Source organism: Panthera tigris, chromosome A3 (genome assembly GCF_018350195.1).
Source record: "Panthera tigris isolate Pti1 chromosome A3, P.tigris_Pti1_mat1.1, whole genome shotgun sequence".
NCBI lineage: Eukaryota > Metazoa > Chordata > Mammalia > Carnivora > Felidae > Panthera > Panthera tigris.
The window spans coordinates 66,527,271-66,551,151 of NC_056662.1; the positions used below are offsets into that span (position 1 = coordinate 66,527,271).

General features: G+C 51.0%; 1 protein-coding gene across 1 annotated transcript in view; it reads right to left on the reverse strand.

Moving 5' to 3' along the window:
• Nucleotides 1–238: 238 nt before the first annotated feature.
• KCNK12 (potassium two pore domain channel subfamily K member 12) overlaps nt 239–23,881 on the reverse strand; it is a 49,949-nt gene continuing 26,306 nt past the window's right edge. The window contains exon 2 of the mRNA XM_042979761.1: nt 239–1,243. Coding sequence (XP_042835695.1) covers nt 342–1,243 — 902 coding nt within the window. The 3' untranslated portion in view covers nt 239–341. The remainder of the gene's footprint in view (nt 1,244–23,881) is intronic.

Below are 23,881 nucleotides of genomic sequence, written 5' to 3' on the forward strand. Positions count from 1 at the left end.
GGGTTCAGTGCCAGTCCGCAAAACCCAGGGATGGCCCTCTCCTGGCTGCGGTACGCACCTGGTGGGGGTCTGAGGTGCCACTTTCTCTCTCCCTGGAGGAGAATCTGCTGGGGGCCACCGTTCTTCACGAGGGGACCCACGAGGAAAACAGGCTCCCCCAAAACCTGCCCTGGATAACATCAGGCCTGGCCAAATAGTATTTCTTTAAAAAAAAATTTTTTTTTTTTTGGTTTGATTTTATTGGATAAAGATTAAGAAAGCGCCAGCGTCTGAGAGAAGGAAAGCAAACCACGGCCGGCGGCACGCCAGCCCGCCGAGGGTCCGTGGCGCGGCCGGGCGGTCTACCTGGAGGCGCTGGTCTCCGCCAGCCGGTTGTTCATGATGCCCAGCGCGCCTACGCCTCCCGAGAAGCCGTTCTGGCGCGTGTTGACGCACACGCTGCGCGGGTAGCCGTTGGCCGTCTCGGACAGCTGCTTCTGCAGCAGCGCCAGTGACACCTTGTTGGAGGCCGTGAGGTCGCGCATGGAGATGAGCTCGCCCGACAGGCGGCGGCCCTCGGCGTCGCTGTCGCGGGCCGCGGGGTCGGCGCCGAGCGCGGCCAGGCGGCGGCGCAGCCGGGAGCCCGGGGTGATGGCGTTGCGCCGGGCCAGGGGCGCTCCGGGCGCCGGGCAGCAGCGCGCGCAGCAGCGGCAGCTCAGCTTGCGCAGCATCCAGTTGAGCACCTGCTTGATGAGGATGGAGATGACGTTGAAGAGCGAGTAGATGCAGCACACGCCGAGCAGGATGAAGAGGAAGTTGCCCAGGCGGTAGAGCCCCTGGTTCCGGTAGGCGGCGTGCTGGCTGCTCACCAGGTCCCCGAAGCCGATGGTGCTGAAGGTGACGAAGCAGAAGTAGAGCGAGTCCACGTAGTCCCAGCCCTCCACGCTGGTGTACATGGCCGAGGCGCAGCACGACAGCAGCACGGCGAACAGGCCCAGGATCAGCAGCACGTGGTACACCGAAGGCTTCCAGCCCGCCAGGCAGTCGGCCTCCGAGAGCGCCGAGCCGCGGCGGAAGGTGGCGGGCAGCAGGCCGCTGCGGCGCAACTGGCGCTCCCTGCAGGCGCGCATGATGAAGGCCAGCAGAGAGATGATGCGCTCCAGGAAGAGGTTGAAGAACAGGATGGTTCCGGCGCAGCCGAACAGCCCGTAGGCGATGAGGAAGGCCTTCCCGCCTACCGTCGCGGGGGTGGTCATGCCAAAACCTGTGGAGACAGGGCAAGGGTCAGTGAGGTCCTGGCTGGGCAGGTGGTGCCCACTGGGCGGGGGAGCCGGGCGTACATAGGTGTTGACGCGGCTCCTACCGAGTGGCATCACTCGGGGGAGGGGAAACAGTACTTAGACATTTCTCGCCCTTGGCGGCGTGGTTCCTGATTGGGGCAACGCCTAAACTGATGGCGGAGATGTGGCTCCTCGTCTTGGGGTCTGTGGATCAAGATGGGTGGGCAGGATGGTCACTAGGAAGGACCCATAAAGACTCGTGAAATGAAACCACTGTATGGGTGCAAACCATTGAGATACCTACAAAGCCTACAAAGAGATGTCACCTGCTCTCCCACCCCTCAATTTTTTTTTTTTTTTAATGTAACCAATGGCACACGTGGGCCTCCTTAGGACACAATTCCATAAAGGCTTCATTTGATCTGGGATTACTAGGGACCAGGTACAGTGTGTTCAGTCCAGGTGGCTATGTGTGATGGTCTCTGAAAAGGGGGTTTATGAAACTGACAAAAAGCTTGAGAATGAGTCCACAACATTCAGGGAGTGAGCTGGCTCTACCATTGGGTGTCATTGGGTATCTTTCTCATCCAAGGACCACCATCACCCTTGCTCAGACTTGTGGCCAAGGGAAAGGTGGTGGCCCAGCAGGGTCCTATGCTGCCATGTGTCTGGGGTCACTTTTGTCCTGGGAGGCCTGTTCTGTGCCTGGGCAGCTATTTATTGCTTTTAGTTCATAATTAAGCCTTAACGTGTCCACTTGTTCAAAGCACAGGCTTTAAAGGAGATTCTTTATCATTTGATTTCTGCCAAAGGCTTGGCTTCCCACCAGTGTGCTCTGCCCTTGCCCTCCCGGGCAGCTCTCCCCTCCCACCTGCGTGCTCAGCTGGCTGTGGGCTGTGGGCTCTCTGTGGGACCCATAACCCACTCTGGTTTCGGAAGGGGGTTTAATTTCTTTGCACAAATATTCACTGCCACTCGGAGTCTGAGCTGGAAATAGATCATCTGTCCAAACAGCACCATGGCACCTTTCCCACCTCTGCAGCAAAAGTTCAGGGGCATCCCTGTTAAATTTAGGTGCCCTGTCAGAGGGGCTGCCTGTGTGCTGCTAGTGGGGTGAAGCCAGCCCTGGGAACTGGGTGCTGAAGACTTCTGTCTCACTTGGTTTACTATTTCCTTAAAAAAGCCAGAGGTAAAAGATTTTTTTCCAGTAATTCCTTAGCCTCTATGCTAATCATTCTTGAGATTCCCTGGAGGAAATCTCAATTGCCTGACCACGATCTTCATCTTATGCTTAATAACTTAATTTAGGAGAAAAGCTATGACAATACCCATGTTGAGGAGGATGGATTATATCCTTAGATTCAGATCTGGGCCACAAGAGAGTGAAAAAAACAACAACAACAACATATTAGCAGTGTAAGCAATTTAACGGATTTTTCCACACTTCAAAGCCAAATCCAAGTTCTTGAATTCGTAAAGAAATCAGCTTTGAATCTATATGGTTATATGTGGAGTGAGAGTATTTGTATTTGTGTGTGTGCGTGTGTGTGTGCACGCTTGTTTGCATGTGCACATTTATATAAAGTCCTGGATTGATAACCCAATTGTCCACAACTAAGTCAGTCTGTTCCTACAAGGAAATACTCTACAGCAATGAGAAAGCATGAACCACAGCTACTTGCAATAATATGAATGAATCTCACAAAATTGTTAAAGAAGCTGAACACAGAATGCATTCTGTATTATTCCATTTATAAAAAATTCAAATTCAAAACCAGGCAAAACCAAACTATAGTAATTTTTTTAGGGATGCATTCTTGGTTGGTAAAATTATAAGGAAAATCAAGGAAGTGATTTCAATAAAAGTCAGAATTGGGGTTTCCTCTGGGGATGGCAAGGGTAATAAACGGGAGGGGACACAGGGCCTCTGGGGTGCCAGAAATGTTAATCTGGGTAGTGGTTACATGGGTGTTGTATAATTGTCTAACCATGTGCCTTGTGACTTTTTTTGGTACTCTTATGATAAGAAAAACTTTTTTTTTTTTTTAATTTTTTTTCAACGTTTTTTATTTATTTTTGGGACAGAGAGAGACAGAGCATGAACGGGGGCGGGGCAGAGGGAGAGGGAGACACAGAATCGTAAACAGGCTCCAGGCTCCGAGCCATCAGCCCAGAGCCTGACGCGGGGCTCAAACTCACGGACCGCGAGATCGTGACCTGACTGAAGTCGGACGCTTAACCGACTGCGCCACCCAGGCGCCCCAAGAAAAACTTTTTAAAAAACTGCTATGGGGCACCTGGGTGGCTCTGTCAGTTGAGTGTCCGACTTTGGCTCAGGTCATGATCTCACAGCTTGCGAGTTCGAGCCCCACATCGGGCTCTGTGCTGACAGCTCAGAGCCTGGAGCCTGCTTCAGATTCTGTGTCTCCATCTCCCTCTGCCCCTCTCCCGCTCATGCTCTGTCTCTGGCTCTCCCTCTCTCAAAAATAAATAAACATTAAAAAAAAATTTTAAACCTGCTAGATCGTTAACTGTAAGGGACCTTAATTTTGATCTCTCGCTGTGTAAGTGAGGGAGCAGGGGCAAAAGTGACATGATCTATAGCTTGTTGGGAACACATACCTTACACATGTCCTGGCTTCTAGCCTGGTCTTAGACCATTCTACCCGACACTGTTTCTACACATTGAGGAAAAACAGCACCTCTAATAGGGGATCACTTTGCTAGATTCCTGAAGAAATGGAAAGTCCTGAGCCTGGAAAATCAATCTGCCTAAGAGAATACTGAATGGGATTTTCCTAATCTTTAGGATTTTTAGCTGAAGTCTCAAAGCTAAGAGTGACACGTGGCACATTATCCCCTACTGGAAAGAGAAGTTCTAGATGCATTTATGCAGAATTACTAGATCAAAATGGGTCTGGTGACTAGCACCCCCCAGCCCTGGGCTACATGGAAAGGCTGGAAGTTATTCAGGGATAACGGGAGATGGTCATGAAGTAGCAGAGTGGTTGTCATAGTAGGAGGTGCTGTGGCATCCTCCACCTACCCCCAGGCCAAGTGATGGGGGTGCGGTCAAGAACACCTCGCCTGCAGCTAGAGGGGAGCTGGCAGTTCGCTTCCCAGAGGCTAGCTGACCTGCAGAACTAGGCAGGCCCATCCAGGACCCCTGGATGGAGTATAGTGAGAGTTCTGGGAGAGTCAGAGGTATCTCCTAGAGTCTGAAGCTGTGCTGGAGAGTTCTCTGGGTGAGAGGCTGACTGGAGCAGGCCACACAGACAGAGGTGGGAAGAGGGGAGCAGTCTGCACTTCAGATGCTTGTTGCATCAAGGCTGTGTGAGAGTGACACACAGGTCACTGAGAGTGACAGGGTCAAGTGGATGTGCAGAAGGCAGCCAGGTCTGAAGACATTCTGCCCAAGAGGGTTGCTGCTGGGTGGAGGGGCCTCTAGCAATAAGAGGCTAGGAGATGGGGTGCTGGGACAGCATTTGAGGCACTCCCAGGAGGTAGGATGGAGAGGGTGCCCCCACTGAGGGAATGGTGCAGAACAGTGGGCCCTGTGGGTGGTCTCCAAAAACCCATAGATAGGCCCCATGAAAGGGTATGTCTGTTCTAACAGTGGGCAATAGGTAAGAAAGGATTATAGTGGCACCAATGATGTCAGACCGAGCCAACAGACTGCCCTCCCCCCACAGGCCCCTGAGCTGAGGGCCAGACATGGAGCTGGAGGGAGAAGCTGATCTTTGATTAGAAGTGAACTTAAAGACTGGATTTATATTGGATTTAGATGGGACTGGATACCTGAGAATGAGTTTCAATTTTAAGACTAATGGTACTTAAAAAAAAAAAAAAAAAGAAAGGCTGATTGGAAAACTCTAGCATCTGCCCAAGACCTGAAGGGATCCGAAGGGAAGTTCCTTAAGACAGCAGATGAAGACAAGGTCACTTCTGTGTCAGGCCATTGGATAAACTGGTTCCACCTGGATTCACTTGCTGCAGCAAAGCCCCCGTCTCGAGCCCACAGTCCTTTCTCGCCTCACTCCATCTTGGCCACAGCTGTGGGGGAGGGACACCCCACTCACCAAGGGGTTAGGTAGTTGTCAAGGCCTCACAGCACAGAGCAGGGAAGCTGTGCCTGAAATCCAGGTCTGTTGCTGTCTAACATTCATGTTCTTTCCACCAACCCCAGACTGCCTTCTGAGAGCACTGCAGGGCCTCCTTTCCAACTGTAACGGCTCATTTCAGTCCTCCAAGGCTGGCAGCCAAGAGAGCACTTTCCCCCGGGGAGGCTGGCTGACCCTGAGTCATGACTCGTGTCCCTAAGAGTCCTCTGTCCCCTGTGGCTCTCTTTCCCTGGACCATTGCTGGGGAGAGGGGCCACGGCTCCTCCTTTAACGTTCCCACTGAGGTGGATGCATCACCCCTCCTGTGGCACAGCTAAGACAAGCAAGGCTTTAGAACCAGATGCCCCAGGGCTTGGTTAGGGACAGCAGGAGGCATGCCATACAGGGGGGCCTGTACTTTTGGCTAACAGTCTGGCTGGTGGCTCATCTGTCCCTTGGGGTCCTCACAGGACTACCCGTAGCTGACCTACCCCCCTGAGTCAAAGGCCAGGCCACCAGGAGCAGCCTCAGATTCCTCCAAACTCCCCCATGTCTGGATTCCTGGCCCCCTTCCAGAGTCTGGGTTCCCTGTTGAGGATTTGTCTCTTCCCTTCATGACTGAGAATGTGGCTGAGAATGTGACATGTTTCCCACTGACCATTCTCCCTCCCCAGAGGGTTATGGCCTTATCCTAGGGCCCCCATAAGGCCACAGCTAGATACGCTGCAGGAAGACGGACATCCACCTGTTCACTCCTTCAGAAACACAGCTTGGTCGACTTCGTGCTAGGCTCGGGGTATGTTGGAAAACCGGACAGATGCGGTCCCTGCCCTCAGAGTATCTGGGCTGCCTTCTTAGAGGTTTAGTACTCATCTACTCCTCTGCTCTGCAGGCTCACCCCTGGGCCAGGGCACAGCTTTTCTCCGATGCCCCCACAGAGTCTGAGCCAGAACTTGTTCTGGGGTCTCGTCATGGCCATGACCACAGGCCCAAAATGGTGCCAAATGCTTGACTGGCTGTGGCACCGTCGGCCCAGAAGGAAGGGGACAGGCAGGTCAGGAGTTTCTCTGCCAGCACAGGAGCACCCAGTGCAAGTGTCCCTCCCACCAGCCCTATTCCTGAGGTCTGGCTCTGTGCCCACGACACCTCCTTTTGCTTTCCTACACACAACACTGTCCGTCTGCTCTGCCCAGGAGATAGGTGGCAGTTTACCGTCCTTCCCCATTGACACCGATAGGCTCAGAGCTCTGGGGGCACTGAGGCCTTGGGGTCAGGGCTGTGGGTTATGTGCCTGGTGCTGCTTCTCAGAGTGGAGTAGCAGTCCCTCAAGCTCTGGCAATCTGTGGGGAGCCAGGCTGGCTCCGGAGAGGGGCCTTAAAGCCTCAGCCAGAAAAAGGCAACCCCAGGCACCCTGAGAGTCCCCTCCTTCCCCCAATCACACCCTGCAGAGGCGTAATCTGTCCCCAGGTTCACACCAAGCCTGCTGTTTTGTTTATGCCACAATTGATCTGCCATCCCAGTTTGCAAAGAGCAGACACTTGGGGGCTTTATTATGCCACTTTGACAAAAACTGTGAAGCTCGTTCCCACAGCCTGTCTGGTGCCGCCTTTGCAATTGGGGCTCTGGTGACGGGGCCTCTGGAGTTCAGCTCAAAGAGGCTGGAATCGAGATGGAGAGGCCCGTACTGATCTGTATCGGGTACCCCTGGCTGGCAGTGTCCGTGCTGGACACTGGACACTTGTCCTCTCATCCGATCCCCCAACCACCCTGGGAGGCAGGCATCATCAGCTTTAATAAGGACATGAGCTAAGGGAGGTGAAGGTACCGGCTGAGTTTCCGTTTGTAAGTGGCTGAGCTGACTCTGAAGCCCTTTCCATTGTGGCAGAAGGCTGGGGAGTCTTCGCTCTTTACCTGGGGTACATTTTCTGCTGGCTCTACAGTGTCAACTTAGAGAAGGGGAGATATAATATATAGTCCAATCCAGTATACTTTTGAGAGTAAAAGGGGCACTGATCATCATTACACCAGGAAAGCCATAAATCAGGGCTGATCCAAGCAACTGAGATGTATGATTAAAATGATTAAAGGGCAGATTCCAAAGCAGAGGCTGGTTAGCTCAGTTAGAATGTGGTACTAACAAAATGCAGATTCCCACTCCAGAAGTTTATTTAGTGCATCATGAAAAGGGCCCAGGAATCTACATTTTAGCAAATGTTTTCAGATGATTCTGATGCAGGCGGGCTAAAGCCCTTTCTTTAGAAAAAAATGTGATAAGGTAGCCCTGTATGTCCTACTGGTTGGAATCTGCCCAATTTCAAATATTTTGATTTAAATTCCTTTAAAAAATTGGCTTACTGAGGTATAATTAATACATAAAATTGTAAGATATTTAAAGGGTATATTGTGGTGCTCTGTTGATTTAACTTTCAAGCAGCCTAAAACACTTGTGGATATTGTGGCTGTCTCTTTAACAACACCTCCCACCTCCAACTCCTATAGGAGGCAGCCAGGCCACTGGAAGAACTGACCGAGCATCAGGAGTGGGCTCTGTTAGTCTAGGCCAATCGAGATTACCAGTCCCTTACCATGACTGGCTCAAGGATGGATAAGCCTAAACCAATCAGTGCAGGACACTTTTATGGCTACAGAGATTGGTGTAGGAGTGGACACGTGACTTCATTCAAGTGAATCAGCTCAAAGAAGAGTTTCTCTGATAGTTCCCGGGTTAAAAGATTTCTCGCTCTAGAGCTGCCCTGGCCCCAGGAGTAGTTGGCAGCCATCTGTGGCCATGAGGTGGGGCCAGCCTTAGATGAAGCTGACACTGCAGGAGGCTGAGTGGAGGCAGCCAGAAAGAAATGGGGCCTTCATGGCCCCAGTGAGCTGTCAAATCAAACTGGCCATGCTGCCCCACCTACCTCCAGCCTTCCCATTGCTTGAGCCCATAAACCCTTTTGCCTGCTTACACCTTCCATTACATGCCACCAAACATACTCCAACTGATGTGATGGTTTGAGGGCCTGGGTGAGCAGCTCAGTGTCCAGGAAATAGAACCAGAGTTGAACTGGAAGTTATGACCTCCGTTGTGGCCTCTATCAGGCAAGCGTGAAGCAAATTGCTACCACTAACTTCTCTAAGCCTCAATTTCATCTGTACAACGTAAACCCCCCCTCCCCCCAATGTGAACTCTCTTTGTAAACTGTAATACACTATGCCAAAGTATGCTCCTCAAGGTGAGCCTGGGTGGCTCTGTCGGTTAAGCCTCCGACTTCGGCTCAGGTCGTGATCTCACAGTTGATGAGTTTGAGCCCCGCATCGGGCTCTGTGCTGACAGTGTGGAGCCTGCTGGGATCCTCTGTCTCCCTCTCTCTCTGCCCCTCCCCTGCTCATGCTCTGTCTCTCTCAAAAATAAGTAAACATTAAAAAAAAATGCTCCTTAAGATGATAAAACATGCTTAATGGTGGTGGGGAGAGGAGAATTCCTAAAATTAAAAAAAAAAAAAAAAGGTGGATGTAAGGGCAACATGTTTATTTATGGTAGGACTTTTCAGAGCACTTATGTTAATGTGACTTATGAATCCGAGTAGGCTGTGCTGGCACTCTCCAGTGTTCCCCACACTAACTGGACCATAGACTGTATTTAATCACCTCAGGTGACTTGAGTGTTTCAAAGAATAATCTTTGGGAAATGCTGCACTCCACCCTCAGGAAGAATTGAGGATAAGACATTTTTAAAAGCGCTTGAGGAGTACCCACATTTTCAACAGTCACCGTGACAATGCGGTGCCTGGAATAGCCCCTGGGATGCAGAACGTGCTGGAGCTCAGCTTGTCGAGTGAATAAATAGACTCTCCCTCTGCTGGTTTGGAGCAGGGATTCTCAAACTGGTTTGCCTAGGACCTGCCTGGGGATCTTGTTGAATTCTAGGGCGGGGTTCCTGATTCTGCATTTGTAACCTGGCATCCAGTGATGCCGCTGCAGCTGGTCAGTGAATCCTGAGTAGCGAGCACAGATGACTTACAGCATCAATTACCTTTTGGGGCCTGTCTCCACAATGAGACAGGGAATCCCTGGCAGGTGGGACCACATCGTAATTGGCTATTTGGAACTAGGTTGCTCAGGTTTGAATCTAGTTCCACCAATTAACCTCTCTGAGCCTCAATTTCCTCATCTGTAAAATGGAGATAATATAACTGCCTCAATAATTTTTTGTTTTGAGTTAAGTATATGCAGAATATTTAGTGCCTAGCACATTAATAAGTCCTAAATAAAGATTTATTATTATGAATCTTTCTGTGCTCTACAGCGGACAAAGGAACCTCATGTAAAGTAGGCACTGATAGTTATTTGTTGACTGAATGACTGAAAGTAAAAATTTCAAGAATCTCTCAAGGGTGAGAGTTAAATACCAGAGACAGTAGGAAAGCTGAGATGTGGGGTCAGTGGGCAGGGATGGGCAAGGAGACTCATTAGCATTGCCAGATAAAATACAGAACTTCCGGGGCTCCTGGGTGGCTCAGTCAGTTAAGTGTCCAATTCTTGATTTCAGTTCAGGTCATGATCTCATGGTTCAGGAGTTCAAGCGCAGCACCAGGCTCTGCACTGACAGCATGGAGCCTGCTTGAGATTGTCTCCTTCTCTCTCTGACCCTCCACAGTGTGTTTGTGTGTGTGTGCTTGCTCTCTCCCTCTCATAATTAAATATTTTAAAAAGCCAGAACTCCCAGTTAAATATGAATTTCAGATAAATAACGAATCATTTTTTGGTGTAAGTATGTCCCAAACATTGCATGGGGCACATTTACACTAAAAAAGATTCATTATTTATCTGAAATTCAAATATAACTAGGTGTCCTGTATTTTTATGTGCTCAATCTGATGACCCTAACCAGGGTTCCGCTTGTCTGCTTGGCACAATCCCCTGGGAAGCCATCTCATTTGATCCTTCCTGACTGGCTGGTAGAAGGATGAACAGCCTCCCTTTAAAAAAATTTTTTTTAACATTTATTTATTTTTGAGAGACAGAGCACAAGCAGGGGAGGGGCAGAGAGAGAGGGAGACATAGAATCCAAAGCAGGCTCCGGGCTACGAGCTGTCAGCACAGAGCCTGATGTGGGGCTCGAACTCATAAACCGTGAGATCATGACCTGAGCCGAAGTTGGATGCTTAACTGACTGAGCCACCCAGATGCCTCTGAACAGCCTCACTTTAATATCAAGGAGGCTGGGTCTTGCCCAAGGCTACGTTAGCAGCCAGGCCTTCCCGTGTCCCGTCCCCCCCCCCCCCCACCAGGTAAGCAGGGAGCAGTGGGAGACTCGGGGTGGGCTGGGGGGTGGAAGGTGGAATGCCATTGGGCTGCTCTGTGGCCAGTGCCAAGACACTGACTCTCAGGGAGAAGGAGGGAGCTTCTTCTTGGAGGAAGGTTGGACACTTGAGAAGGCATCAGGCCAGAAAGATTTCCCTGGGACATGAGCCTCAGCCCTGGACCCTCGGGCTGTGGCGGGGGGGCTTGGGGGACAACTAACCAGCTTGGGTAAGCCCCGAATATTTTGGGAGAGCTGGGGCTGAAAGAATGGTGGGGAAAGTCACTAAAGCATTCAGTGAGGAATAAAGACGTGGAGGGGGATAATAATAGCTGACATGTATTGAGCCCTCACTATTTCCAGGCACTGTGCCAAGACTTCATGTATATCCATGCATTTCATCCTCACGACTCCATGAGGCACTGGCTTTCATTTACTCTAAGTCACAGCTTTTTTTCCCTTGAATTTTAACATTCTTGAAATCAGGATGCTTCCTACAGTCAATGACCTGGCATGGTTTATTTGGCAACATTTTAAATTCTTAATGGTACACAATAATGGTGCATTTATAATCTTAGATGTGATGAACCACAGTGGGAATTATTATCATCTCCATTTGTGAGATTAGTAAATGAGCTCACACTTAGTAGATAAAGACACCGAGGTTAAATAACTTGCCCAGATCACAGAACAAGCTGCAGAGCCAGGAGGTGAATGTGGAGGAAAGAGCTTGTGATGTGATAAAGGAGAGAGTCAAACGCAGGGGAGTTTGGAAGAAAGGGAGGTCGGTTGCTTGTGGCTGGAACAGTGGTTCTTCACTCTGGCTATGCAAGAGAATCACTGGGGAAACTTAAAACTGTCCCCAGTACTCAGGTGCGCCCGGACCAGCATAGGTCAGTACTGGGGCTGAGGTCCTCCCCGTGGAGGGTCTGGGAAAGACTTATGGAGGAAGGTGTATTTGTGTTCAGTCCAGAAGGGTGTGTTTTGGGGAGGGAGTGGAGTTTGGAGAGGGAGGAAGCTGAGGCCTGGGTCTGAGAAAAGCATGTCTACTGGGAAGGTGCCGGGCACCGGGCCGGGTGTGCGAGGGGCTCAGCCTGGTCCACAGTATCCAGTAACGCTCGCCTATGGAACAGGTGACCATGTGGAAGGAAGGGGACGATATGGGAGAACTTCCCATCCACCTTGTTCTCAGGCTGAACTATGGGAACACTGTGGGAATGAGGCCTCTAGAAACACCTCCAGGGGCACCTCCAGAAGCTTCTCCAGCATCTGAGCCTGACATCTGGCAACATGCCCTGCCTTTGTACAAACTTACAAGCTCTGGAAACTTCACGCTACAGAAGACAAAATTGGCATGTCTCCATTCCTGCAGGCTTGGGAAGGGCCAACGTCACCTTTCTTGGAGAGCCGACAGCGGAGACTGGGAGCAGAGGCTGTGGCGTCAGGCGCATGCCTCACTTGTGAATGTGGCAACACGGACAGGTTACTTCTCCCTCTAAAAATGGCCTGCTGACTGCCTACCTCGGAAGGTTACTGTGAGGAGTCCGTGAAGAGGTGGTTCCCACACGCCTCCCGCAGCACCTGGGACATGCTGAGTGTTCACAAAGCAACGAGCTTAATTGGGAAACAGCACGGGAGAGGCACGGCCCTTCCATCACAGCTCAGGTGCATCGGGTGAAATGTGGAAGTCAGGGGTGAGCCGTGACCAGAAGTTTCAGCGGCAAGAAAGAGCTCCCCATCTACACACCTAAGACCGACTCTACCACTGCCTGCTTTTACCTCCCTGGGCTTCAGTTTGCTGGGCAGTTTCAGGTGAGTGACAGCACCCTCTGGACTCGCTTCAGGCTCTGGCCTTGTGCGGGGTGGGAGGCCCAGCTAGAGGGAGGCACTGCCTTCTCCAATCCCCCAAATTCGCATGGCAGGATCCTAGAAAACGGGACCGTTATGGAAAAGCCAAGACCGTGGGCTGCTGTATTTGTTGGCACTTGTGGATTTCTCTCAATTGCAAACCAGATGGACAGTTTCTCGAGGACAGCAGCTCCTGGTCCCCTTCTTTCCACAGCTGAGCGTGGGGCTGAGCTCGTACCAGACGCCCCATGACTCAGGACAAAGAGGCACTGCCAGCAAAGCACCTGGAGAATGTGGGCCCCTCCTCATTCTCCTGTTTGCTTTTGGGTTGTTCTGTGGGGGACTCTGGGATGATTCTTGATGAGAACAGGAGAGCAGTTGGGGGTGGCTTAGACGGCAGGGGGCTGGGGGCTGGGAAAAGAAGGCTGAGCGCTGCAGGCCAGTGATGTTTAACGTTAGAAAAGTTTTGGTAAACTGTGAGCAATGGGCAAGTGACCCCGAGAACCAGTTTTGAACCTTGGCATGGGCGTTCCCAGCCAGCCGGGCTGACTTGAACCTCCTCCCACTCTGTGCTGCTTCTGTGGGATTAAGGTTTTTCTCTTCTCACCAGAAATCATTCAGCAAAATGAGTTATTAAAAGCCGGTTAACTACTCCTGCCTCCGGGTAGCTCCTGCTTAACAACCTCTCCCCGGGAGCAGCTGTCAAACCCAGGCCCCACGGAGCTGGCGGGAAGATGAGTCATTTACATGGAGCCCATCCTGCGTCCTGCCCCCCAGATCTGTCCCTGCCTCTCTCATGACTAATCCTTTTGGGGGATGAGATCACTGCCCCTCCTGCCCCCCACCCTCCCCAAAGAGCAGAGCCCTAGCCTCAGCCCAGGGTTGTGGGAGAAGGCTGGATCCAAGGCCAGGGGAAGTGAGGAGCGGTCTCTGATGGGACAGAGGCCTGGCCAACAGGAGCCTGGAGAGGGCGCAGTGAGATGGGGGAAGCCAAAGGCCGCCCTGGCCTTGCTCCTGGACCTCAGGGGAGGTGGGGGAGGGGGGAGGAGGGGGGAAGGGTGGGTTCCCTCCCCACGGGGCTGTGGTGAGGAGCTTGAGAGCTCACCTTTCAGGCAGACATGGTTGTGGGGAGAAAGCAGGTGTGTCAACCCTGCTTGGAAGTGTCACTACAACATCACCTGAATCTTCTGTCACCTCAAATCCTGTATCATAGAGGAGCAGAGGTTTTAAAGCCCATGGTGGTTCCTGTAAGGCAGAATCGTGCTCTCCCACCGACAGTTCCCCCGCCTCTCGGCCAATTCCGTTTTCGTGCGCCTGGAGAAGCTCAGCTTCCCATCCTTCACCCCTGCCCATGGAGCTGCAAGGCACATTTGAAGGAGGAGAGATGCAGGGAAGGGGGCCAAGTGCCTGGGAAGCTGGATTCCGAGGCTCTTTGTGCACAGGGGTGCTCTTCAAGGCCCTGATCTGTGTGAGGGGCTGTCCCAGCACGTGGCTCCCCCCCCCTCCTCCCCCCGCACCTCTCCTCACAGAAGGAGGGCTGTGGGCTGCTCCAGAGAGTGCTAGAGACAGACAAGCCCAGTGTTGAGAGCCGGACCTGGGGAAACGCTCTTGGGGTCCCCACAGACCCCTGTGTCTGCCCCGGTGCCTGCTGACATGCCCCCTGCCCTGTGGGCTGGCAAACAAGCTAGAGGGGCTGTCACGGTGCCTCGCTTGGCACAGGGGCCTCTGTTAGGGCCTGGCTGTGTCAGGAGGGATTGGACCTGTGGCCCCAGGACTGAGGCCAAGGGATCAGGGGTGCCGTCTCCTCCAAATGGGGCAGGGCAGCTCCTACTGCACATTGTGCTCTCAGCCGCCTATGGGGAAGGGTGGGTGACCACCGGCTCACGGGAGGTGAGGGATGGAGGGACTGGTATGGAGCCCTAGCCCATGCCCGGCACTCTGCCGGTGCTTTCCAAGTTGTACCCCCGGAGAAATTCCTGGAGCAAGTGCTTCTGGTCCTTATTCAGGTGAGGAAACCAGGCCCAGAGAAGTCAAGTAATGAAAGAACACCAGCACACAGGTCCCAAACCCCACACCCATGGTTCTTTCCATTCGCCCTCTTGAAGCCCGACTCCCCTTTGGTTCAGAGAATGCACTGATTTTGCTCTAAAACATGTAAACAATCATACCGTGATGGGGAACTGTGACCAAAACCCCTGCCACAGGTCTGCGCCATGAGTGTGTGTCAGATGCTAAGTGACAGGAGATGGAGGCTGGGGCTCGGCACCGTGAAGGACCTTCTCCAGGGTCACAGAAAATGGCCTAACTGGGATTCCAACTCAGGTCTGCCTGACTCTAAATCCTACATTTCTCCTCACCTTGCTTTTGGCACCCCATTCATAGAGAGGCCCTGATGACTTGGGACCCTCCTTCTGCACACTGTCCTAGATGGACTGTCCTGCTCAAGCCACACTGAGCTCCCAGTTGACAGAAGGATCTGGAATGTCTTAGTCTGGCACTCAGGCCCTGACCCACTTTTCTAGCATCATCTCCCCTCTTTGAACCTTCTTCCTCAGGCCCTCGGGTACCCTCACTGCCTTATGCATACACACACACACACACACACACACACACACACACACACTCATTCACCAGGAATTTACTGAAAGCCTGCTCTGTGTCGCGCATTGGTGGATACGAGGCAAGCAAGATGGTCAAAGCTGCAGCCTGAACAGAACCTAGTGTCTAGGAGATGTGCCACGAACACTCCCCCACCCCGCCCCCGTGCCATGCCTCTGCACCTGTCCTTCCCCACCTTGCAAGGTCTGTAATGGCTTATTTCCTTTTCTTTACACTTATCTGAAGTCCATTCATCACCTGGCAGCACCTTTAGCTCATTGGGTATTTAGTTCTGTGCTGCTGTGGTGGCCCCTGTACTACTGACCATGTCCCAGAGTATTCTTTACCTCTTTGTGCTTTTCTGGGTCGCCTTGTCAACGAGGACCCAGCCCATGTCTTACATTTCCTCTCTCCCTCTACAATGCAGGTGCTCAGGGAGCAGCTGCTAAATTCCCGACCGAACTGGCAGTGTGTCCAGTGGTCACCAGCAGGGACTGTCCCAGAAACATGGTTTCCACCTTCATTTGAGTTAATTCACCTAACATGTTTTTGAGACCTGCTATGTGCCAGGCGTGGGACAGGGGAGGAAATACTGTGATATACCGTATCGTCTGTGCCCTGCTGCCAAAGGCCACCAGGAACACATCTTTAGATGAACAAAATTAAGTTCACTGCAACAAGGGAGATGTACATCCTGGAGAGCCGTGGAGCTTCTTAGCCAGTGGGTATCAGAAAGGACTTACTTAGGATTTGAGCTTGTATTAGGTGATCTGGGGAGGGCTCAAGGAAGCAAGGCTTTGCTCAGGTAGCAGGGATCATTCTAGGATTGGGCATTTTAATACTTCTTACACAGGGACGCCTGGGTGGCTCAGTTGGTTTAGTGTCCAACTCTTGATTTCAGCTCAGGTCATGATCTCATGGTTTGTGAGACTGAGCCCCATGACAGGCTCTGCACTGACAGCTTGGAGCCTGCTTGGGATCTCTCTCTCCCTCTCTCTCTCTGCCCCTCCCCTGCTCGTGCTCTCTCTCTCTCCCACTCAAAATAAATAAACATTAAAAAAATATTTCTGGGGCACCTGGGTGGCTCAGTCAGTTAAGCGCCTGACTCTTGATTTCGGCTCAGGTCATAATCTCATAGTTCATGAGTTTGAGACCCTCCTCGAGCTGACAGCATGGAGCCTGCTTGGGATTCTCTCTCCCTCTCTCTCTGCCCCTCTCTTTCTCTCTCAAAAATAAATAAACATTAGAAACATACTTCTTACTTAGAAGGTGGGAGTCATGGAGCAAAACCATGGCTATGATTGGTAAAGAAGTAGAAGTCACTCACAGTAACCAGAGGGGGGTGTTTGGTCATGTTCGTGGCTTGGGTGATGTTCTTATTTGCTCTGTGTCTGGGCGTGATTATAGGTCTTGGTTTTATCTCACTCCGTTGTAGTCATAAAGAGGCCTCGTGTGATGCGGGTGTCCTGCAGAATTGCTTACGTTGAATGTGAGAACACCCCAGCCTAGATGTGAGCACAGGCCAGTTCCTGGCTTTCTGGGGCCGTTTTTGTCTCTCTCAAAATGGTTCTGCACTCAGCATTCCATAATAGCATTTTATTGGAAGCCATTCATTTTTTTTTTAAAGAAATTCCTTCTGTTAACTAACTAGAATTTAAATAAAATCTTGAAACGTTAAAAAAATAAGGAAATTCCTTCTAAGTCTTCCAATGTACTTAAAAAATATGTGTATATGCATGTGCGTGTGTGTGTGCGCACATGTATTTAGTTCTGTGAGTGGAACATACCTCTAGGTTGTAGAAATATGGGCGATTTTTATTTTAATTTTCTTCTGTATGCTTTTATAAATATCTCACATTCCCTGTGGTACAAAGGGGATAGTTACTACTTTTGAAATCATAACTTTCCCCCAAAAAACGTTTAAAAAATGTAGACATAGGGGTGCCTGGCTGGCTCACTCAATAGAGCATGTGACTTGATCTCAGGGTCATGAGTTCAAGCCCCACATTGGGCATAGAGATTACTAAAAAAATAAAAAATAAAATCTATAAATAAAAATGAATAAAATAAGGCCCCTGTTCTCAAAATAATGACCCTGATACCAGATGAAAAGGACAGCATGGGAGATGTCACAAGAAGCCAGGAAATAGGAGAAGGGGCCTGGGGTCATCCCACAGATGGTACCACTGGCTAAGTAGTAAACATGCCTTAGGCAAGCAGGTGGAGATTGGGAGATGGACTCAGGGGTCATGTGGGTAAGGTTTCTCGGGGAGAGTGTGCTGTATGAGAATGAGGGCCTCTGGGGAACCCCAGTATTTAAAGAGCAGAAGAAGGGTGCCTGGGTGGCTCAGTCAGTTGAACACTTACATCTCGATTTCAGCTCAGGTCATGATCCTAGGGTCATGGGATTAAGTCCTGCATTGGGCTCTGAGCTGAGCATGGAGCCTGCTTAAGATTGATTCATTCTCTCTCTCTGTCTCTCTCTGTCTCTCTCTGTCTCCCTCTCCCTCTCCCCCTCCCCCTCCCCCTCCCCCTCCCCCTCTCTCCCCCTTTCTCTCTCTCTCCCTCTCTCCCCCTCCCCCTCTCTCCCCCTCTCTCCCCCTCTCTCCCCCTCTCTCCCTCTCTCTCCCCCTCTCTCCCCCTCTCTCCCCCTCTCTCCCCCCCCCTCCCCCTCTCTCTCCCCCTCTCTCTCCCCCTCTCTCTCCCCCTCTCTCTCCCCCTCTCTCTCCCCCTCTCTCTCCCCCTCTCTCTCCCCCTCTCTCTCCCCCTCTCCCCCCCGCTCCCCCCCGCTCCCCCCCGCTCTCCCCCCCTCTCTCTCCCCCTCTCTCTCCCCCTCTCTCTCCCCCTCTCTCTCCCCCTCTCTCTCCCCCTCTCTCCCCCCCTCTCTCCCCCCCTCTCCCCCCCCCTCTCTCCCCCCCTCTCTCCCCCCCTCTCTCCCCCTCTCTCTCCCCCTCTCTCCCCCTCTCTCCCCCTCTCTCTCCCTCTCCCTCCCTCTCCCTCTCTCCCTCCCTCCCTCTCCCTCTCTCCCTCCCCCTCCCTCTCCCTCTCTCCCTCCCTCCCCCTCTCTCCCTCCCTCCCTCTCCCTCTCCCTCTCTCCCTCCCCCTCCCTCTCTCCCTCTCTTCCCCCCCCTCCCTCTCTCCCCCCCCCCTCCTCCTCTCTCCCCCTTTCTCCCTCTCTCCCTCCCTCCCTCCCTCCCTCCCTCCCTCCCTCCCTCCCTCCCTCCCTCAGGGTGCCTGGGTGGCTCATTTGGACTTTGGCTCAGGTCATGATTTCACAGTTCATGAGTTTGAGCCCCCATTGGGCTCTGGGCTGACAGCTCAGGGCCCAAAGCCTGCTTCGGATTCTGTGTCTCCCTCTCTCTCTACCCCTCCCCTGATCATGCTCTGTCTCTCTGTCTCTCTCAAAAATAAATAAACATTAAAAGAAAAAAAAGATTCTCTCTCCTCTGTCCCTCTCCCCTACTTGTGCTTTCTATAAATAAATAAATAACAAAAATAATAAAGGACAGAAGAGGAGCCAGTGAAGGAGGCTTTCATGTGGTCAACAAATACTTATTGAGGGCCTACTGTGTGCCAGGTGTTGTGCTAGGCCCTTGGGATTCATCAGTAATTCAAACAAAGTTCCCTGCCCCCACGAGGATTATATTTCAGCATGAGAGATGGATAATAAAGTACAAACATAATATGCAAGTAAACTGTGTTAGCAAATAGTAAGTGCTATGGAGAAAAGAAAAAAATAGAGCTGGCCCAGCTGTGGGCTGGGAGGAGGCACACTGCAGTATGAAGTGGGGTGAGTCAGGGCAGGTCTCATTAAGGAGTAACATTTGATGAAGGATTGGAAGGAGGTATCTGGGATAAGAGTGTTCCAGGCCAGTCAGCAGCCAGAGCAAAGGCCCTGAGGCAGGGGAGCTGGAGATGGTAGTAGAGAGCAGGAAAAAAAAAAAAAAAAAGAAAATACTGGACAGAGAGATTAGTCAGCAAATCTCTCAAGGACCCTCTCGGGGAAAAGTTGAACTCACGCAGATGTCCGAGAGTGTCCGAAAACCTCTCACTCTCATTTGATTTTAGCATGAAGGATAAACAAATAAACTAGTGGTCTTAAAGAGGAAGAAATACAACTATTCAACTAGATTTCAAGGGGCAGCAGAGATGCTAAAAATAACTGATCGCTACCTTTGTTCTCGATCAGGAGGATCACATGCCATTCTAGAAGGAATTAAGATTATGAGAACCACCATCAGCTCTTCGGTGTACAGAGCAAATGTTTATGTCCTATCACATGTAGCCACTGCTACCACCCAGGAAGGAGAATGGCACCATCATCCCCATTTTACAGACCAGGAAATAAGTCTATGGGAAGTGATGTGAATTCCACGACATCTGACTTCCTCGAGTCTGAGCCAGAGTTTGTACCTCCTACCTCTCAAACCTAGATTTTTTCATTTATAACCAGGGAAATATTGGAGGGCGTGTCAATTTGTATTTTGTATATAGTGTTCATGTGCTCTCAATCAGTATTTAGCTATTAAAATTTTTACACAACGGTAATAAAAATAATTTTAAAAAGCCAGTTTCTCTGGCTGGCGTGTGGAGGGCAGCCTGAAGGGCCAGGATCGAGGAGTCCAGTTCAGAGACTGTGGCACCAAACAGGTGGGGGTGGCCCTGAACAGGGCAGTAGCCAGAAGGAGACTAAAGAAGGGGGGAAGACGCAAAAGCAGGAGAGAACAAAGTCACCGAAGCTAGAGCAGACAAAGGGTTTGAGAAGCAGAAATGAGGCAGAAAGGGGTTGGAGACTTCTAGAAGGATCTAGTCAGATAGAAACCTGACAGTTTCCCTGGGATTTGGCAACTGGGAGAAGCTGGCTCTAGACATGAAAGGAGGGGGTGGGGCCTTATGGATGCCAGGCTGCAGGGGGTGCAGAGGTCTTGAAAGAGGAGGAATGGATGCAAGTGGGGAGCCTGTCTTTGAAGCCCTTACGAAGGAAGGCTAGGACATCCCCACCCAGCAAGGCTCCGGGCCAAGACGGGTGCTTCGCTTACTTTACCTCAGGGAATATTAAGGTCTTAATGTTTGTGTGTCTCCCCCCACCCCACCCCAAATTCATATGTTGAAATCCCACCCCCCCCACCCCCCTGTTCAGGTGATGGTATTAGGAGGTGGCGCCTTTGAGAGGTAATGATTAGGTCATGAGGGAAAAGCTCTCACAAATGGGGTCAGTGCCCTTATAAAGACCAGATCCCCTCATCCCTTCTGTCATATGAGGACACAGAGAAAAGGTGTCGCCCACGAACCGGGGGGAGGGGGGGGGGCATTCGTCAGACACCGCATCTGTCAGCACCTTGATCTTGGACTTCCCAGCCTCCAGAGCTGTGAGGAATAAATACGGTTTAAGCCACTCAGTGTAGGGTATATTGGTTATGGCAGCCTGAACAGAATAGGTGGGGAGGGTGAATAACTTGCCCAAGTATCAGAAGACTGTGGTTAAAATCCCAGGCCCTGGAGTCAGAGGTTCAGGTTGTAACTAGCCCCACACTCACTCAGAGCTATTTGCCACGTCTCGTGTCTTCATCTATCAAAGGGAGACAGTGGTACCTTGCAGGGTGGCTCTTGGACCAGCAGAGTGCCTGGCAGGGTGAACCTCAGTCAAGTATTCATTATTAAGGTTACACACCCTGCAAGGGCAGAGAGGGAGAAGGCCTGGCTGGGCGGACCTCTGTCCTGGAGGAAATACCTACAAAGGGTCCTAAAATTTCAAGTGTCAGCTCTTGCTTTTAGGCATTCACTCCCTGTCTTAGCCCGTTCATGCTGCTGTAACACAATACTGTACATGGGGTGGCTCGTAAACAACAGAAATTTATTCCTCACGGATCTGGAGACTGGAAAGTCTAGGATTAAAGTGCCAGCAGATTCAATGTCTGTTGAGAGCCCTCTTCCTCATTCACAGATGGCACCTTTTCTCTGTGTTTACATGAGAGAAGGGGTGAGGGATCTCCCTGGGATCTTTTTTATAAGGCTCCACCCTCATAACCTAGTCATCTCTCAAGGGCCCCACCACTTAATACCATCATCTTAGGGGGTAGGTCTCAACATGGATTTTGGGGGGACACGAACATTTCAGACTATACCACCCCCTCACATGTGCTTCTGTAACATTATGAAGTGCCTACTGTGTGCCAGCCAGGAGCCGTGTTTGCTGTGTCAAGGGGCTTAGTGTCTGGGAAGACACAGGCTCAGCCCATTAGAGGCCTGAACAAGAGTCCAGGGACTCTAAGCAGTAAGCCGCCTTTTGTGGGATCTCCAAATGCCGTCTCTGTGTTGAGTCACATCATCAGAAAACAGCAACTGCGGACCATATTGCCCTTGCTCCTCACAGACATGCCTTCAGGAATGATTTAATGTTTTACCTCCTGCCTTTAGGAAGGCCATGTCTGTGTTTTCTGCAGAACCAAGGTAAAAATATTGCCCATGTCCCTTATTAAAGATCCGTGAGATTTGCTTCTTGAATTTAAGATCCGAAGTATCGGTTTCCCAGGGGCACTTGCATGTACTTGCTTCCTTTTCTTGAATGCTAAGCACCCAGTGTGCCTGCTCAGGGGAAGTTCAGAGCCGACGCAGTGACCGATGGCTGTAGGACTCTGTCCTACACTTGGGACAACCCTCATCGATTTTCAACTATTTTTTTTTTAGCTCCTTTTGCCCCTCCCTCCTTCCCTCGTCTGCTTCCTCCTGTCCACAAGACCTGCTGAGCACTTGCTCTGTGCAAGCACTGTGCTAGGGCACAGCCCTGCTCTCTTAGAGCTTACCCTTCAGTTTAGTCTAGTTTTATCACTAAGTTTGTTCACACTCTGTGGAAAGAAGCTGGCTTTTAGTCGTATATAATAAGCATCAGCAATTTCTAAAAATCTTAAGTCACAGTGACCCAACCAAATGTATGGAATCTCTTTCTCTAAGGTGGTTTTTAAAATGCAGACCTACTCTCCTTCACCAAGGAAGGCTCTGACATGTTTCAGTCTGAAGGCTGATTCTTATGTTGAAGTCCTAAAATGACTGTATTTGTTTATAGAGGCTTTAACAAGGCAGTTTAAAGTAAGATGAGACCATATAAGTAGGTCCTAAATAGGACTGGGGTCTTTTTTTTTTTTTTTAATTATTTATGTTTGAGAGAGAGACAGAGTGCCAGCATGGGAGGTGCAGAGAGAGAGGGGAACAGAGTATCTGAAGTGGCCTCCGCACTGTCAGCAGAGAGCCCAATATGGGGCTCTCACTCACAAACCTCAAGATCATGACCTGAGCCAAAGTTGGACACTCGACCAGCTAAGCCACACAGGCTCCCCCAGGACTGGGGTCCTTGTAAGAAGAGGAGATTAGGACGTAGACACAAACTGAGGCAAGACCGTGTGAACACACACAGAGAAGACAGCCACCTGCATGTCAAGGAGAGAGGCCTCAAAGGAACAAGCCCTATGGACACCTTGATCTTGGACTTCTGGCCTCCAGAACCATGAGAAAATAAGCCACCCAGACCATGGCACTTGGTGCTGGTGGTCCAACATGACCGACCCAGCCTGTGAGCTAGGCTGCGGAAGCCCAGAATCGCTGCACCTTTGCTTATCCTGGGTTTTTGCAGCAGCGGTGGCAGCAGGGAGCTCAGATGCACAGCTCAGTTTCTGAGCCCTGATCAGGAGGCTGTGTTTATATTTATCCTGCTAGCTGCAGGGGACTGTTTATACCCAGAGCAATAACCTCCCGGGCGAGCTGAGGGCAGCCAAGGAGCCAGCTGCTCCCGTCAGGCCTGCTGGGTTTGTCCAGCCGGGCCCACACCATCAGGCCCCATGGTTCTCATGTGCCACGTCCCTCCAGGCTCTCTCTCATGCCAGAAGCTGGGCTTGGGCTCAGGGGCCGAAGTCTGGCCTTCCTGGAGCCCAGGCAGATTACACAGATGCTGACTGCTTCTCACACGCTGTCTGGGGTGTGCCCGGCCCAAGGACTGGCCTTTGCCAACCAGTCTCCATCCTAGTCTCACTCAGATTCAACATGATACCAGGTACTCAGCAGGTGCTCAACAAACAGAGTAAGAAGGAGTTTTGGTTTAAAAAAAAATTAGTCTAGGGGTGCCTGGGTAGCTCAGTTGGTTGAGTGTCTGACTCTTGATTTCGGCTCGGGTCATGACCTCATAGTCATGAGATCCGGCTTGGGATTCTCTCTCCCTCTCTCCCTCTGCCCCTTTCCCCCACTCACTTTCTCTCTCTCCCAAAAAATAAATTTAAAAAAATTTTAAAGATTAGTCTGGACTTCCAGCTTCATAAACTGTAAAGTGCTCCTGCCACCTGTCCTCCCTTTTTGGTCCCCTTCCTGGGGGCTCTGAGAGGGCATCTCCTGGGAGCAGGTCCCAGCCACTCCAGGGTTGTTCAGTGGTCTCGAAGCTGGCCTGGGCTTCTGGGAGCCAATGACAGGTTTCAGCAGGACCCTGACCATAATGCATAGATTCTTTTTTTTTTTTTTTCACCATTGCTCAACTGCTCATCTTTTATTTATTTATTTCCCCTAAGTACTGATGTTTATTGTTTGCTAAGTAGGGAGTACAGGTTTAAAATTGATAATTTCTTTTTTTTTTTTTTGATATAATTTATTGTCAAATTGGCTAACATACAGTGTATACAGTGTGCTCTTGGTTTTGGGGGTAGATTCCTGTGATTCATCACTTACATACAACACCCAGCGCTCATCTCAACAGGTGCCCTCCTCAGTTCCCATCACCTGCTTTCCCCTCTCCCCCA